Source organism: Palaemon carinicauda, chromosome 1, assembly GCF_036898095.1.
Source record: "Palaemon carinicauda isolate YSFRI2023 chromosome 1, ASM3689809v2, whole genome shotgun sequence".
Taxonomy (NCBI): domain Eukaryota; kingdom Metazoa; phylum Arthropoda; class Malacostraca; order Decapoda; family Palaemonidae; genus Palaemon; species Palaemon carinicauda.
In genome coordinates, this window is record NC_090725.1 from 142,785,155 (window position 1) to 142,800,213 (window position 15,059).

General features: G+C 50.6%; 1 protein-coding gene across 5 annotated transcripts in view; it reads right to left on the reverse strand.

Annotated features, from left to right (window-relative positions):
* Positions 1-14,565, reverse strand: part of LOC137652322 (guanine nucleotide-exchange factor SEC12-like) — a 175,679-nt gene extending 161,114 nt beyond the window's left edge. For all 5 annotated transcript variants that reach the window (XR_011046256.1, XR_011046255.1, XR_011046253.1 and 2 more), the window contains exon 1: positions 14,331-14,565. Coding sequence is in view for 1 of the 5 variants with exons in the window: in XM_068385664.1 (XP_068241765.1) it covers positions 14,331-14,465 (135 nt within the window). In the remaining 4 variants the exon portion in view is untranslated. The remainder of the gene's footprint in view (positions 1-14,330) is intronic.
* Positions 14,566-15,059: the final 494 nt, after the last annotated feature.

Consider the following 15,059-nt stretch of genomic DNA (forward strand, 5'->3'; position numbering starts at 1 on the left):
TCGGCCCCGAGTTGCTTCCATCTGTTTGCGCAACTTTGTAGGCATCCCCCCGCTGGTGGAAATGCAGGGGGACTGCCTATCCTAGCGTTTGCGGCCTCGGCTGCTCCCTCTAGGATTTTTGCCTTTGCTCTCTTTGACAGGAAAGGGCTTAGACACCATCGTCTTCGCTGCAGTTGTCGTCGTAGTGGTCTTGGCTGGACGGGACTGCTGTGGTGCTGGAGGCTTATAGGGCTCAGATGTTAAAGCCCTATGGAGGAGGGAGTCTTGATGTGACTTCCTCCACCTCTCAGCAGCATGTTCCACATCATTAGGCTCGAATAGAACAGACCCCTCCATGGAGGAATGTCTGAGCCTATTGATTTCGGCACTAGGAACCTTCTGGTAAAATCCCTCAGCTACTGCATCCCGAAGTTTCAGGATGGTATTTGCCCATAAGTTCGAGACTTGGTGGGCCAGAAACTCGATTGTGCGAGTACCTGAGAGAAGGAAGGTTTCCATAGCTTTCATGGTACGTTCCTTGGAAAAATCTTCAGAACGTATCAGGTTACCTAAGGTCCCCAACCAGATATCGAGCCACGAAGTGGCTTGCATAGCACACTTCGCGACCTTCTCCTGGTTGAGGATCTCAGCTGCCGAGAACGAGATCTGCCGGTTGGAGAGTCTCTCAAGAGGGACTCCTCTGGTTAGCTCTTCCAGCGAGTGGTAAAGTGGAAGAACTAAACAAGGCTCCTCCAGGATCTCAAAGTACCTCCTCTGCTGTATGCGAGGAGGTGGGAGGAGCTTGTTGGTGGTACTGGAACGGTTGGAGGAGGACATCTCAGAGAGCTGTTGTAAGATCTTGTCCCTGGTACTCTTTACCCCTTGAGACCAGGGCAGGGCTTCACTGGTCTTAGAGGGCTTCTGAGTACCAAAGTCGCAGTCTAGGACCGTGTCCTTGCCCTCTCTAGGAGGGATCTCAGGGTCGGAAAACCCGTTGAGAGCCCTTAGAGTCAGAACCTGCCAAAACGCATGTTCTGACTCCTGCTGGTCTCCTCCTGTTGTAGGACTTGCAGTGAAGTTTCCTTCTATCCCCCAAAGACTCTTCTTGGGGAGAATCGTGGACAATCCCTGAGTGGCTGGCTGGCTCCATCCTAGCCCTAGTGGAGGACTTAGGCAATGCTTTGGAGTCTTTGGATTCCTTCCGCAGAAAGATGTAAGACTCTAACATTGATGAAGGTGGCATGTTCCTTCTAATCGCGGACAGTGTCTCGGCGTGGAGAGGTTTCCTCCATTGGTACGATGGGGGAAAATCTTTCTTCGCATGATTCCCTTGGTGACGGGAGATCTTCGTCTGAAAGGGATGGAGAGTCAGTCCGAGAAATAAGAGGAACCGTACTAGACGGTCTGCTTGGAGTCAGTTTCGCCCTCGGGGAAGTGACCGCGTCAAGAGCGCCTCTTTTCCTCTTCAGAGGGGTAGAGGAAGCCATGGTTCCGTGTCTCAGCTCAGAGAGGAGAGGCTTGAAAGCCTGATTTACGGATTTGATCAGGGCTGTTGGCTGACAGATGCACTGTCAGACATACCCCCTGAAGGGAAAGGGACTGGGAGGAGTCACTGGAATAGGTGGGTTCGCCTTTGGTAGTTTTGGGATACTGAACCCCTCTGGAAATTTCCCTTCTCCCACAATGCGCTTGCAGGAAGGGGAATGCGGCGATGGCGACCTTGCCGGACGTCGTTCCTTGTAATGCACAGGCTCGCGAGCGGGAGAATATTGACGCTCGCGCGAGGGAGAATATTGACGCTCGCGCGAGGGAGAATATTGACGCTCGCGCGAGGGAGAATATTGACGCTCGCGCGAGGGAGAATATTGACGCTCGCGCGAGGGAGAATATTGACGCTCGCGCGAGGGAGAATATTGACGCTCGCGCGAGGGAGAATATTGACGCTCGCGCGAGGGAGAATATTGACGCTCGCGCGAGGGAGAATATTGACGCTCGCGCGAGGGAGAATATTGACGCTCGCGCGAGGGAGAATATAGACGCTCGCGCGAGGGAGAATATAGACGCTCGCGCGAGGGAGAATATAGACGCTCGCGCGAGGGAGAATATAGACGCTCGCGCGAGGGAGAATATAGACGCTCGCGCGAGGGAGAATATAGACGCTCGCGCGAGGGAGAATATAGACGCTCGCGCGAGGGAGAATATAGACGCTCGCGCGAGGGAGAATATTGACGCTCGCGCGAGGGAGAATATTGAAGCTCGCGCGTGGGAGACTGATGGCACGCGCGCGCAGGAGAATCATGACGGGCGCGCAGGAGAGTGTTCGTGCGCATCTGTCAAAACCGTAGGGCGCGCGCAGGAGAATATCCCCTAGCGCGCGGGAGCGCAGTAGAATCATGATGGGCACGCGGGAGAATGTTGGCGCGCATCCCTAGAAGATGGATGGCACGCATGCGTATCTTTGTAAGTGCGCGCAGGTGAGCGCTGGCGCGTTGGTAAGGGATGGCGCGTGGGTGAGGGCCGCATAGCTGTCTCATCTACTAACTTGCTTTTAGAAGAAAGTTGGCGCGCAGGTTTTACCTGGGCATAGGATGGCGCTCAGGAGAGCGTGATGTAGGGCGCACAGGAGAATGTTGGCGCGCGGGAGAACGATGGCATGAAGGAGAACGTTGGTGCGCAGGTGAGTGCTTGCGCGCAGGTGATTGTTGGCGCGTATGTGCAGTGTGCGCAGGGCGCGTGAGCGCAGTGTGCGCAGGGCGCGCAGGAGATCGTAGGTGCATGTGGGCAAGCATGGCCCATGGTGAAGCTCAGCTCTTGTCAGTGCGTAAGCACTTTAGGAAGATGCCCTATGTTAGGGCGAGCAGAATGAGCAGCGCGTTGTAGTGATGGAGCCTGACAAGCTACTGATGAGCGCTTGTCAGGTTGCATGGGGGCGTGGCGCGCAATAGCGCGTTCAGGTGGAGCCTTGTTAGGCCCATGCAGGAACGGCGATGGCAGGTCGGCAGGTCTGTCGGGTGGAAGGTCGACGTGTCCTTTAAAAGGACGACCTTCCACCGAAGGAGATCACGACCGATCTGCAGAGCGGTCCAGGACCAATGCAGGTACAGTGATGGAAGAACGGTCTACAGGCTCCTCTGCGGGGGACTGCATAGAAGCCGTTGAACCAAAGAGGCGCCTCCTCACCGCAGGTGAAGGAAGGCCTCTATGGCGAAGAGGAAGGCGAGTCCTCTGGGGGTCGTTGGATCAGCCTTCAGCAGTACTCCGAAGAGGAGTCTCTGTAAGTGAACTCCCCCGAGGAAGAGAAACACTAGCAGGAGAGACTAACGATGGAATTAGTTTCCCCCTCGTAGGATGATCAGGAACGGGGGAAACTAAGCCGTCAGCTACCGTAGAGTCTGGAGTGGAAGAGGAGATGGGTGAAACAGCATGGGATACCTCTGACACCACAACGTCGACAAGAGACAGAGGATCAACCTCTGACGGTGACAACGATTGCTTGACAGCCTCTGTGTGGTGTTGTCGCCCATCACTTCACTGAGTGGTCTGTTAGGAACCGATGAGGCTGCTGAAGGACCAGAAAGTTGGCCTTCATCTCTTAAGAGATTTAAGTGAAGGTACTTTCAGACTCTGGACAGAGCTGAGGTCGTGTGGTGCAGCACTATGGTCCCTCCTCTCTTCTTTTGATGTGTTCTAAGCACAGCATCAAGTCCGAGGGGTGGGGAAGGATGAGAAGGTTATACTGCTCTGTAGATTCTCGACTGACACCCATCCCTTGAGCTTCGTCCAAACTTCTGGTCCCATGGGGGTCAGAATGTCTGGGGGATCTAGGGTCTGATTCGAGTCAGATTCAAGTCACTCTGGGATGGGAGTTGTTCTCGTTTTTGAGGTTTTGTGGAGATTGGTGCCTAGAATCATTCCCAGATACACCAGTCTTCTGGGAGGGAAGTAGGGAAGACTTCCGCAGGTTTACCTTGATCACTGGATCATGGTAAAAAGACTTCAGAAGTTCCAGTGCTAATGCAAGGTTGCCACTGATTCTGCTAAGGTCAGTCAGTCATCCCGAAACGGAGGAGACAGAAGCCGATCCTGTGAGACCAGGATGGGTGTAGTGGAAAGACCGAAGCACAGTGGCCTGAACTAGTGTTTCTTTTTTGTATAGACTGAATCTTCCAACCTTCCTAGATGGATGGTTTGGGCCTGGAATTATGTGTCCTTTAGGTCCAGTGTGCAAATGAAGACCTGAGGTCTTAGCCCTTGTTCGAACTCCAACATGGTGTGGACATCAACCCAAAGGGACAGCTCCTTCCGGATCCATTTGCATGGAAGATTATTGACGCTGGAGTCTTGACTCGTGTCGTAAAGGATCAGACGCAATACCCAGTGTAAGAATTCTTCCCTGAGAGAGAATTCCTTTAACTAACAGAAGGAAGGCAACGCTTAGCCCTATCATTGATGCTATTCCTTAGAATAGAATTAATCTGGCAAATGTTAATCAATGGTTAACGGTTGGGTATCGTGGTTACTGTGCAGTTGGAGAGTGTTCGCAAGTAGTTCCCTGTCGACAAGCCGTTGATGAGGGTTCTCGAACGTTTGCCGATCACTTTAGTGTGATGGCGAACGGCCAGTAGCAAGAAGTATGTTGTATACCTTCTGATCTAGGGAACTACTAGTAAGTCCGAGTCACGAACTGCTGGCGAATTGCCGATGATTGGTGAATCGGTGGTCTGTGAGCCGATGGAGGAACTCCGAAGAGGAACCCCGAGGGAACAACATAAAAATGACAAATTCGAAGATAATATGTATTTTTCCTAACCATACAAACCTTAGCTATTTACAGAGGGTTTACCTTTTAGCGCAGCTGAAATGGCGAGCCATTACAATTTAACGAGGGTGTATTACCCCCGCGCTAGTTAGCGGGGGGGTAGGGGAGTGGTAGCTAGCTACCCCTCCCTGGTAGCTAGATACCCCTCCCCTCCCTCACACACAGATGAATGCTCACTTTCACTTAGAGGTAGGACTTGTCTTGGGGGACAGGGCTGGCGGGCAAATATGTGTAAATAGCTAAGGTTTGTATGGTTAGGAAAAATACAAATTATCTTCGAATTTGTCATTTGTTCCGTAACCGAAATACAAACCACGCTATTTACAGAGGGTGACTTACCCCTTAGGTAGGGTGGAAAGTCCCCAGCCATACTGGCTTTGGCTTTACCCGGGGACTCAGAATCCGAGTGAGTCGCACTCGAGAAAAGGAGTCCCTGCACCTCACAAGTTCCTTGCTCCGCAAGGAATCATGTGGCCTACGTAAGCTTGTGTGTGAAGGAAGAAGTGTGACCCGTCCTAGGCAGTTGACCTGGAGTTCCAGAAGGAACTCTGGGTTAGGACGTTCCCAATACCACCTCGTCAGGGTATGGGGGACGCGACAGTATTGACTCAATTCTCGGAACACAAGGAAGCATGGTTTACCTGCAGAGGTTCTGAGGTCAGCTATGCAGAGACCAGGATGCTGCTTCCCCGTAGAGGGGATGATGAAGAAAGAAATAAGAGCCAGACATACTTCTTTCGTTCATGCAGACTAAAACCTGATAACAATGCCCTCAACCTTCTGCTACCTGTCCAAAAAGGAGCCTGAGGTTAGACCAGCTGTTGTGTAGCCACAACAGAGCGATAGAAAACGTATCGAGGCTCCTGTGGGTCACGCCCTGCAGGAAGCGGGCTGCGAAGGTCATTAGACGCTTCCAGACTCCAGCTTGTAGCACCTGCGTCACAGAGTAGTATTACTCGAAGGCGAGGGACGTTGCGATGTATCCAACATCGTGCTGTAGGGCGACGTGACGGGGGAGGGTCTGGAGACAGGTCGAGATGAATGTCCTTGAGTCCGGGCAGAAGAGGTATACTGGTGACTCTCCCCCGTGTCCTCCTTGTGCTCCCAAATCGGCTGCAACTGAGGACAAACTGCAGCTGTTCCCAGCGCTAACCTCTCGATTCCTTTACTGGCAAGAAAGAGAAGGTCTTGGGACATCAGATACAGAATGGAGACTCGAAATTTTGAATGAATTGGACCGAAGGGCCGGGACCCCCAGATTCTGAGTCTAGCCAACAACTCAGGAGCGAACCTGAATGTTGCCTTCCCCTCTTCCTTAGAAAGGGGGAGTCGTAAGAGACCAAGAAGATTGCTTACACACTGGCCGTGGCCAGAGTGAGCAGGAGACCCAAGGCGGAATACAATCCGAGGCCTGTCGTAAAGGGTCTTGAGAAGATCTCTTAAAGGACTAAAAGTCCGAGCCATGCTCCAAGTTGGAGGTCTTCCTCCGACTAGGGCAGGGACGATCGTAGCTTCGCATGAGCGAGGATAGATCCAGCGGGCAGGAAAAAGTTATTCCTTTAAGCCTGAAGGTCAGGGAAAGGCTGAGCGACAGGCTTCATTGCCGGGAGCGGAAAGGAGTTTCCTCCCGCCGAAAGGCAATGAGACCGTTATTGCTGGAGAAGAGGCCTCAAGGGAAGAGGTATATCTCCCACGGCACCAACCACCTTAGACTCTTCACTTTGCCTGGAAGACCCCTGTGGAACTTATCCTGAGGCGACCGTTCGGACTATAGACGGGTCAATGAGGAAAGGAGAACTAGGAGACGTTCCAAGGTAGGGCTGAAAGCTCTGCTTGACTGAGAACAGGTACAGCGACTCTCCTCAGTCTTGCCACAGTCAACTGAAAGGAAGGCTCGGAGGATGTGGCAACAGAATCTGGCGTCCCCAGGTGGTCACCCATCCAAGTACCGACCAGAACCGAAGTTGCTTAACCTCGCTGGACGGACGAGAAGCGGGGTTTCCAACGTGGTAAGGCCGTTGACTCAATATCATGGCCAGATACTCCAGATGTTGAGGCAGAGGAAATGAAGGCTCCAAGCAAAATACCATGAGCCCACACTCATGGTAAGCATCCGGAAGCTTGTCCCGGCGCTGAGGAAGGTCGAACCAGAGCCTACCGGAGTTGACCAGCCCTCCAAACAGCAGAGGAGGCGGAGGCCTGCACCTGAGCGGCCAAGAGGAAGGCAGGGAGAGTTCTCTGGGGAAACAAACCTGCTATGCCACAGCGATAGCCACACTGCATCATAAGCAGGAATACTTGCAGTCCAGGCTGAATTCGACGAGCACCCTGGAAGATGGATGGAATGGAAACTGAAAGTACCCGTCCTTCCGATCCAGGGTTTAAGGAGTCCTGTCGCCTCGTTACCAGTCTGATCGATTCTGCTGGTCTATGCTGGCCGAAGTTTATTCGACAAACTTGATCAGGGCTGAGAGGTCGACTACGGACATCCCCTCTCAGATCCTTCCTTACAAGAAAGGATCGACTGAGGAGGCTGGGGGTGAAGCCGTCGATGATCCTAAGGAAGACCTTCGCCTAAGGTATGGATCATTCTGCCCAACCGGGCAACTCTTGCTGACGCTATGGCATAGAGGTTCAGAGACACTGAATTCGCTGACAGAGACGGCAGGCGCGATATCCTTGGCTGATCACAGAGATTGTGCGGGAATGGGCATCGGGAAGCTGTCATCCGGATGAGTAACCTTAAGCATCCTCCCAGCGAAAAACCTGCAATCCTAGAGTTCGTGAACTCCTTTTAGGACTATGCCCCCCCAGGGGAGTCTCCCGTGCCATCTGTTCCTGACAGGAGGAAACTGCAATTGGACACCTTGTCCCAGTTGTCGTAGCCGATAACTTAGGCCGACGTGGTTGAAAGAAAAGGGCGCTGGAGCCCTGCAGAGTCTGGAAGAAAGCGCCTTGGAGGAGTGAAAACGGAAGTCGATTTCCTCCGCACAGCCGCTGTCTAAGTCTCTGTCCTTGGGCACAAACAAACAACTCTCAAGGATGGAAGGGTGTCTGAGGTCGTCGACCTCCACAGATGAGACACCCGAAGGAAGCCCTCAGTCAGCGCGTCCAGATGGTACAACATCGAGCTTGTCCGCAAGTTAGATACTTAACGACGAAAGGCCAAGGTGCCTGAGCTCGAGAGGAGGAAAGTACCCATGATCTTCCTGTAGCTTCCTTGAACAAAACCTCGGGCCGTAACCGAGGAGGGAAAGGACCTGGTAAGCTCCCAGAGGAAGGGGTAAGCAGTCACCCCTTGTCCGATGGAGAAATCTCGAACGGAAAGCCCCCCCGCCAAAAATCCTTCCAGGGAATGACGGGGAAGGGCTAACCAGGTTCAGGAAAGAGGAGTGTTGCTCAGATCTCCCTGAAGTTTCTCCTATTCTTGTAGTGCCATGCTCTGCGTTTACGGGGTGAGGCCGTGTTCTGGAAATACGCTCCAGAAGAACTCGCCAGGCTGGCCATGCTGCGAAAACCCCATTGGGAATCGTGGTCGCAATCGCCCTGGAGCTCGCGCGACGGTAACTCAAAGATTTACGAGTGGGCGAACGTGGAAGCGCCCATGCGCGGTAACGCAGGAACGCAAACGAAGGTGAGCGAAGGAGCGCAGAAGGAGGGCGAGCGTGGTAGGAAGGGCGAGAGCTGGTGGTCGGCGAGCGATAACCCATAGACGAGCAATGGATACTGCAAGAAATAAGCCGACGTTTGTGCGAAGAAACACTGTAGGTTCGAGCGACGAAACACCGTCGGTTCGCGCGACGGAACACCGTCGGTTCGCGCGACGGAACACCGTCCGTCCGCGCGATGGAAAACCATTGGTTCGCGCACGGGCGAACATTGGAGAGCATGGGCGCGGACGCGCATGAGCGTAGACGTGCAGGCACGTCGGCGTGTGGGCGCGCGGGCGAACGGTCGCGCGGGCGAGCGGTCGCGCGGGCGAGCGGTCGCGCGGGCGCGCAGGCGAGCGGTCGTGAGGGTGGGCAGGTGAATGAGCGCGAGTCCGAGGCGGCAAACGCAAGCGTTAGCGCGATGGCGAGGAAACGCGCTGCCACGTGGGCGAGGAAGACCGCTGGCGATATGGATCAACAGGCGATCGGTGGTGAGCTGGTGAGCGCTAATGCGCAGGTTGGCGATGGCGCGTTGTGTCATGCCGACGCGATGGTCGAGCAGCATGCGCAGGTGAGCGATCGTGCGTTGGCGAGCAGCATGCGAAGGTGAGCGATCGCGAGCAGCATGCGCAGGTGGGCGATCGCGCGATGGTGATCAGCATGCGCAGGGTCGCGCGATGGTGATCAGCATGCCAGGGTCGCGCGATGGTGATCAGCATGCCAGGGTCGCGCGATGGTGATCAGCATGCCAGGGTCGCGCGATGGCGATCAGCATGCGCAGGTGGGCGGTCGCGCGATGGCGAGCAGCATCCGCAGGTGGGCGATCGCGCGATGGCGAGCAGCATCCGCAGTTGAGGGTCGCACGATGGCGAGCAGCATCCGCAGGGTAGGCGATCGCGCGATGGCGATCAGCACGCGCAGGGTTGCGCGATGGTGATCAGCATGCGCAGGGTCGAGCGATGGCGATCAGCATCCGCAGGTGGGCGGTCGCGCGATGGCGATCAGCATCCACAGGTGGGCGGTCGCGCGATGGCGATCAGCATCCGTAGGTGTGCGGTCGCGCGATGGCGATCAGCATCCGCAGATGAGGGTCGCGCGATGGCGATCAGCATCCGCAGTTGAGGGTCGCGCGATGGCGATCAGCATCCGCAGTTGAGGGTCGCGCGATGGCGATCAGCATCCGCAGTTGAGGGTCGCGCGATGGCGATCAGCATCCGCAGTTGAGGGTCGCGCGATGGCGATCAGCATCCGCAGTTGAGGGTCGCGCGATGGCGATCAGCATCCGCAGTTGAGGGTCGCGCGATGGCGATCCGCATCCGCAGTTGAGGGTCGCGCGATGGCGATCAGCATCCGCAGTTGAGGGTCGCGCGATGGCGATCCGCATCCGCAGTTGAGGGTCGCGCGATGGCGATCAGCATCCGCAGGTAGGTGATCGCGCGATGGTGAGCAGCATGCGCAGGTGAGCTAGTAGCTGGCGAACCATGTTCCTTCAGAAGTGTTGGAGAACGTTGGCGTGCCGGCTGTAACACACGCGGGCGATCCGGAGATCGCCGAGAGACAGGTGATCGCTGACGAGCAGAAGGCTACGCGTGGAAGCCTGCGCATAGAAGAAGAGTCCTTGACCCCGACCTGAACCGAAGTTCTAGATCACGAGGGCGAACGTGGGCGCACAGGGCGCGTAACAGGAACCAACAGGAACAGCAGGGATGATCATGATGAAAGCGCTGATGAACAGGAGAGCGCTGATGAGCAGGAGAGCGCCTGTGCGCTAACACTGAGCAGGAGCAGGAGAGAACACAGCAGAAGGGCGCGCAGGGGAACCCTGACACGCAATGGAAGAACCCCCGTGGGAGGCAACCCTTTGCCCCAAAGGGATCGTTGTCCGCCGGGAGACTGATGTCCGTCGGAAGACCGCTGTCCGTCGGGAAGACCGTTGTCCATCGGGAAGACCGTTGCCCGTCGGAAGACGAGATCAGACTGCTGTCCATCTGCACCAAGGCGGAAGATCAAGAAAAAGGAGTTGTAGGCTGCAAACGGAGATTCAAAAAGGCGCCTCAAGCACCCTTATAGGGAGATGAGAGGCCCTTACGACGAGGCGGACGGTGGGCCTTACGGCGAAGGAGGCCAACAGCAACAGAAGAATCCTCCGAAGAGGAGTCTCTATGAGTGTACTCTCTCGCGAACGAAAGAGAAACACTTCGTAGAAGAGACTGGTCAGCCAGTGACCTAAAAGGAGCAATCCTCCGAAGAGGAGCTCCTGCAGTTGCCCAACCCCTTGAGCGAAACTGCAGGTGTGATCGCTCAGCACCAAGAGCATAGTCGCACGAAAAAAAAGCAAGAGAAGAACCCCCCAAAAGGGGAAAAACTCAAGCCTGGACAGGAAAAACTTCCCTCGGAAGGAAAGTTACCCGCCCAAGGAGGCAAGCCTCCTGAGAGTTCTAAAATGAACTGGAGAGCTGTCCGTCGTCACGGGAGTACTTCCAGTAGAAGGAGACACGCCCCTGACGAAAATACAAGGGGGGAGGCAGCAACAGCCGAATCCCCAGGACTCAACAAGACAGCTCACACCGTTGCCATATTACAGAAACGAACTAGATCGGTAACTGTAAAAAAAAAAAAAAAAAAATAACATTACTGTAGTACACATTCATTCCCCCGGGAAGGCTCCGAAGAGGAATCCCGAGGGAAAGGAAACAAGAATTACACAACAGGCACGTGCCCTCACAAACACTTACACTCACGGAAGGAGAGCTGTAACCAAAACAGAATTATAACAATTATAATAATGTAACTATGTAATTTATAAAAAAAAAAAAAAAAAAAAATTAAAAAAAGACAAAACAAACAATGGCTGCCAAGAGAGGACCAAGACAGAGACGTCTGTCACAGTCCGAGCCAAAAGTGAAAGTGAGCATTCATCTGTGTGTGAGGGAGGGGAGGGGTAGCTAGCTACCACTCCCCTACCCCCCGCTAACTAGCGCGGGGGTAATACACCCTCGTTAAATTCTAATGGCTCGCCATTTCAGCTGCACTAAAAGGTAAACCCTCTGTAAATAGCGTGGCTTGTATTTCGGTTACGGAAAAAATAAGTATTGCGCCCTTCCTTCCCCAGTCGACATCCACAGGAGAAGGGGGAGCAGAGTAACTAATAAAAACCAGAATTACAATCATTTAAATCAGCTAAGAATATTCACTAATAGTGAGAACCACTGATCCTCTAAAGGGAAGTGTTCCCCACGGAGAAAAGCTGAAAAGTTAAAATTACAATTATAATTATAATTTCACAAAAAAAAATTGTGACAAACAATCGGAAGCGCAACCTAACCCGCGAACGGGAAAGGTCCTCTTCCCAATAGTACACTGTTGTTGAAAGGTGAACAACCTTAAGAAGAGAAAGACCGTAGTCAATCTCTGAGAGGCCACATTCCCTTCGCTCAGTAATCCATGTTTCCCGTAGGAAAAGGGAAAAGGCGAAGACAAAAGTTGAATGAGGAGGGTCCAGGTGAAGACGATTCCCCTGCGGTGGCCGAGTCAACGGTTATATGCCGACGAGAAGACCGATGGACCAGAGAGGTAGAGGTCGTTCCCCACAAAGTGAGTGTGTGCTGGCCTTGCACAAGCGTCGTGTCGTATAAGTATCATAAGCACAGCACAAACACTGAAAAGGAAACTTACCACATTTCTATACACATACATATACATAAACATTAAGAATGTTTTCATATACATACAAATAATGTATATAAGAAAAAGTAAGTTAAAAGACAAAAATTAATGGCAGTCCAGAATGGGCAAGGAGGAAGAGCGGAAACAACCGCTCTCCATCCAAGCCAAAAGTAAAGTGAACTAAATCACAGGTGTGTGAACGGGAGTGGTAGCAAGCTAACCCCCTCCCCCCCCCCTTACCCCCGCTAACTAGCAGTGTGGGTAGTTAACCCTCGCTAAATTTTAATGGCTCATCATTTCAGCTCCGCCGAAAGTATAACCCCTAATAAATAGCGTGGTTTGTATTCCAGTTACGTTACAAATTTTTTTTTTCTGATAAATTACTCAAGTGCTTTATCTAAAGCTGGTCCTTTTTTTTTTTTAGGAGGAATGGTATTTTTACCCTACAGTATTTGTTAACCTTTCCAATCTTAAGGGACCCCCAATGCGAAACCAGGTGTTTGGATGTGGAATGAATTAAATAATCTGTTTTAACATACAAATAATGGCACATGTAGAATTACCAATAAACAAGGCCACCAGCTAACCTAACCTAGTAGCCTTATCCTTACCTAGGGGGGATTCATCCCCCACCCTTACACAGCCATATTAAATATAAGAAAGCCTAAAAGCCTTTGTGTACTTACTTAAGTTTTAGGGTAAAGGTGAACTGTACCTTTCCGACTCAATACCCAATGCACAATAACCTCACGAATGAATGAGCACCAATCGGTAAAGGTTTACAAGTCTACAGGGTATCATTTCGAACCGTTTCCCCAACCAAAACCTCGAGTTCCCACTAGGGGTCCCCATTATCGATGGATATAGATATATATATATATATTTCTGAAACTATTCATTTCCGACAGGAAAGAGTGCCATTTTTGAAGAGAACGGACACTTTTCTATAGAAAAAAGTAGTTTTTTTCCTAGGTTACATTACCCTGTAATAAAGTAAAATAATACCCACCAATCATCTACAGTTTTATGAGAAATACTTAATTCCTTTTCAACAAATTTATAATTAAATTTAACACCAATATAATTATATTATTTATTATTAAATGCTAAGTTACAACCCTAGTTGGAAAAGCAGGATGCTATAAGACCAGGGGCTCCAACAGGGAAAATAGCCCAATGAGAAAAAGGAAACAAGGAAAAATAAAATATTTTAAGAACAGCAAAACATTGAAAAAAATATTTCCTATATAAACTATAAAAACTTTAACAAAACAAGAGGAAGAGAAACTAGATAGAACAGTGTGCCTGAGTGTACCCTCAAGCAAGAGAACTCTAACCCAAGACAGTGGAACACCATGGTACAGAGGCTATGGCACTACCCAAGACTAGAGAACAATGGTTTGATTTTGGAGTGTCCTCCTCCTAGAAAAGCTGTTTACCATATCTAAAGAGTCTCTTCTACCCTTACCAAAAGGAAAGTAGCCACTGAACAATTACAGTGCAGTAGTTAACCCCTTTGGTGAAGCAGAATTGTTTGGTAATCTCAGTGCTGTCAGGTGTATGAGGACAGAGGAGAATCTGTAAAGAATAGGCCAGACTATTCGGAGTCTGTGTAGGCAAAGGAAAAGAACCATAACCAGAGAGAAAGATCCAATGTAGTACTGTCTGGCCAGTCAAAGGACCCCGTAACTCTCTAGCAGTAGTATCTCAATGGGAGGCTGGTAACAAATTAGATTCTATATTTAAACAAGACTTTTCAAACCAAGGTCCCTTAAAAGTGGATATGTAAAAACTTCCACTTTTTCATTTTCTAATTGTTCTTGAGAGTCCTTCGACAGTGATGATTTAACAGTAAATGAACAATGTGTGATATGAAATGTTGGATACTCTTACCGAACAAGATAAAACGACAGTGGAGGCCCTGTCGAGAGTAGGGTTCCCCTGATGTATAGGACCGGAAAAACAGGGGTCAAAGTAAGTAAGTATAATCTCCTAAGACATGATAAGCCTGGCAAGGGGTTAATCAATTTTTGAGGTTATGCCTAAACAAATTGACACAGGCTAGGCTACTTGGTCTGGCCAGATCCAAGCTAGGATAAGCACAGGAAGATATTCATTCTTTCATACGTCAAACTTTTGCGAACTTTACAGAAACAAGAACATTTTTGACACAATAGTACATACAACAAAGTCGCATAGTATAATCGGTAACTTACAAACTGATTTTTTATTCCAGTTTTGGCAGATCCTCCTCCACCGCCAACCAAAATGTAACGACTGGACACCCCAATAATGGCATAACTTGGGAAATTCAAGCTGGCAACAGTCTCTGATGTTTTCTGTGCCGACATTTTACATTGGATGATACTTCAACTGAGATAATAAGTTACGCGTGTAAAGGTCCAGCTGTATTTTGACGGTACGTCTGTCAGATGATTTTTGACAACAAACACGTCAGTATCATTAGTTCAGGGTTATACTCCATTAAATTTATTCATATTCTTAATAAATTGTTAATGAAATACATTTGATTTATAGAACTATAATTACTTTTATTACCAAAATACTTTAATGATGCCTTAAAATACTAATCTATCTTATTAGCAAATTATAATTCACCGTTAGAAGATAAGTATATAACACAGTGGAGAGAGAGAGAACAAGCCTAAAATATTTCTTAAAATGTCAACTTTTTTCGTCGATAATCACACCAAGTTGAAGCCGCCTTATTATATAAGGTAAAATTAATTTCACAAATTTGTTACAATATAATTATATTAAGGTTAAGTTTAGTAAAGAAACAAGCGCGGATCCAGCAAGTTTAAAAAGGGTGGGGGGGGGGGGAGTTCGGGAAACATCAGAGATAGTAAAGGGACTAAAGCAGCTACACACACACGCACACACACACACACACACACACACACACACATATATATATATATATA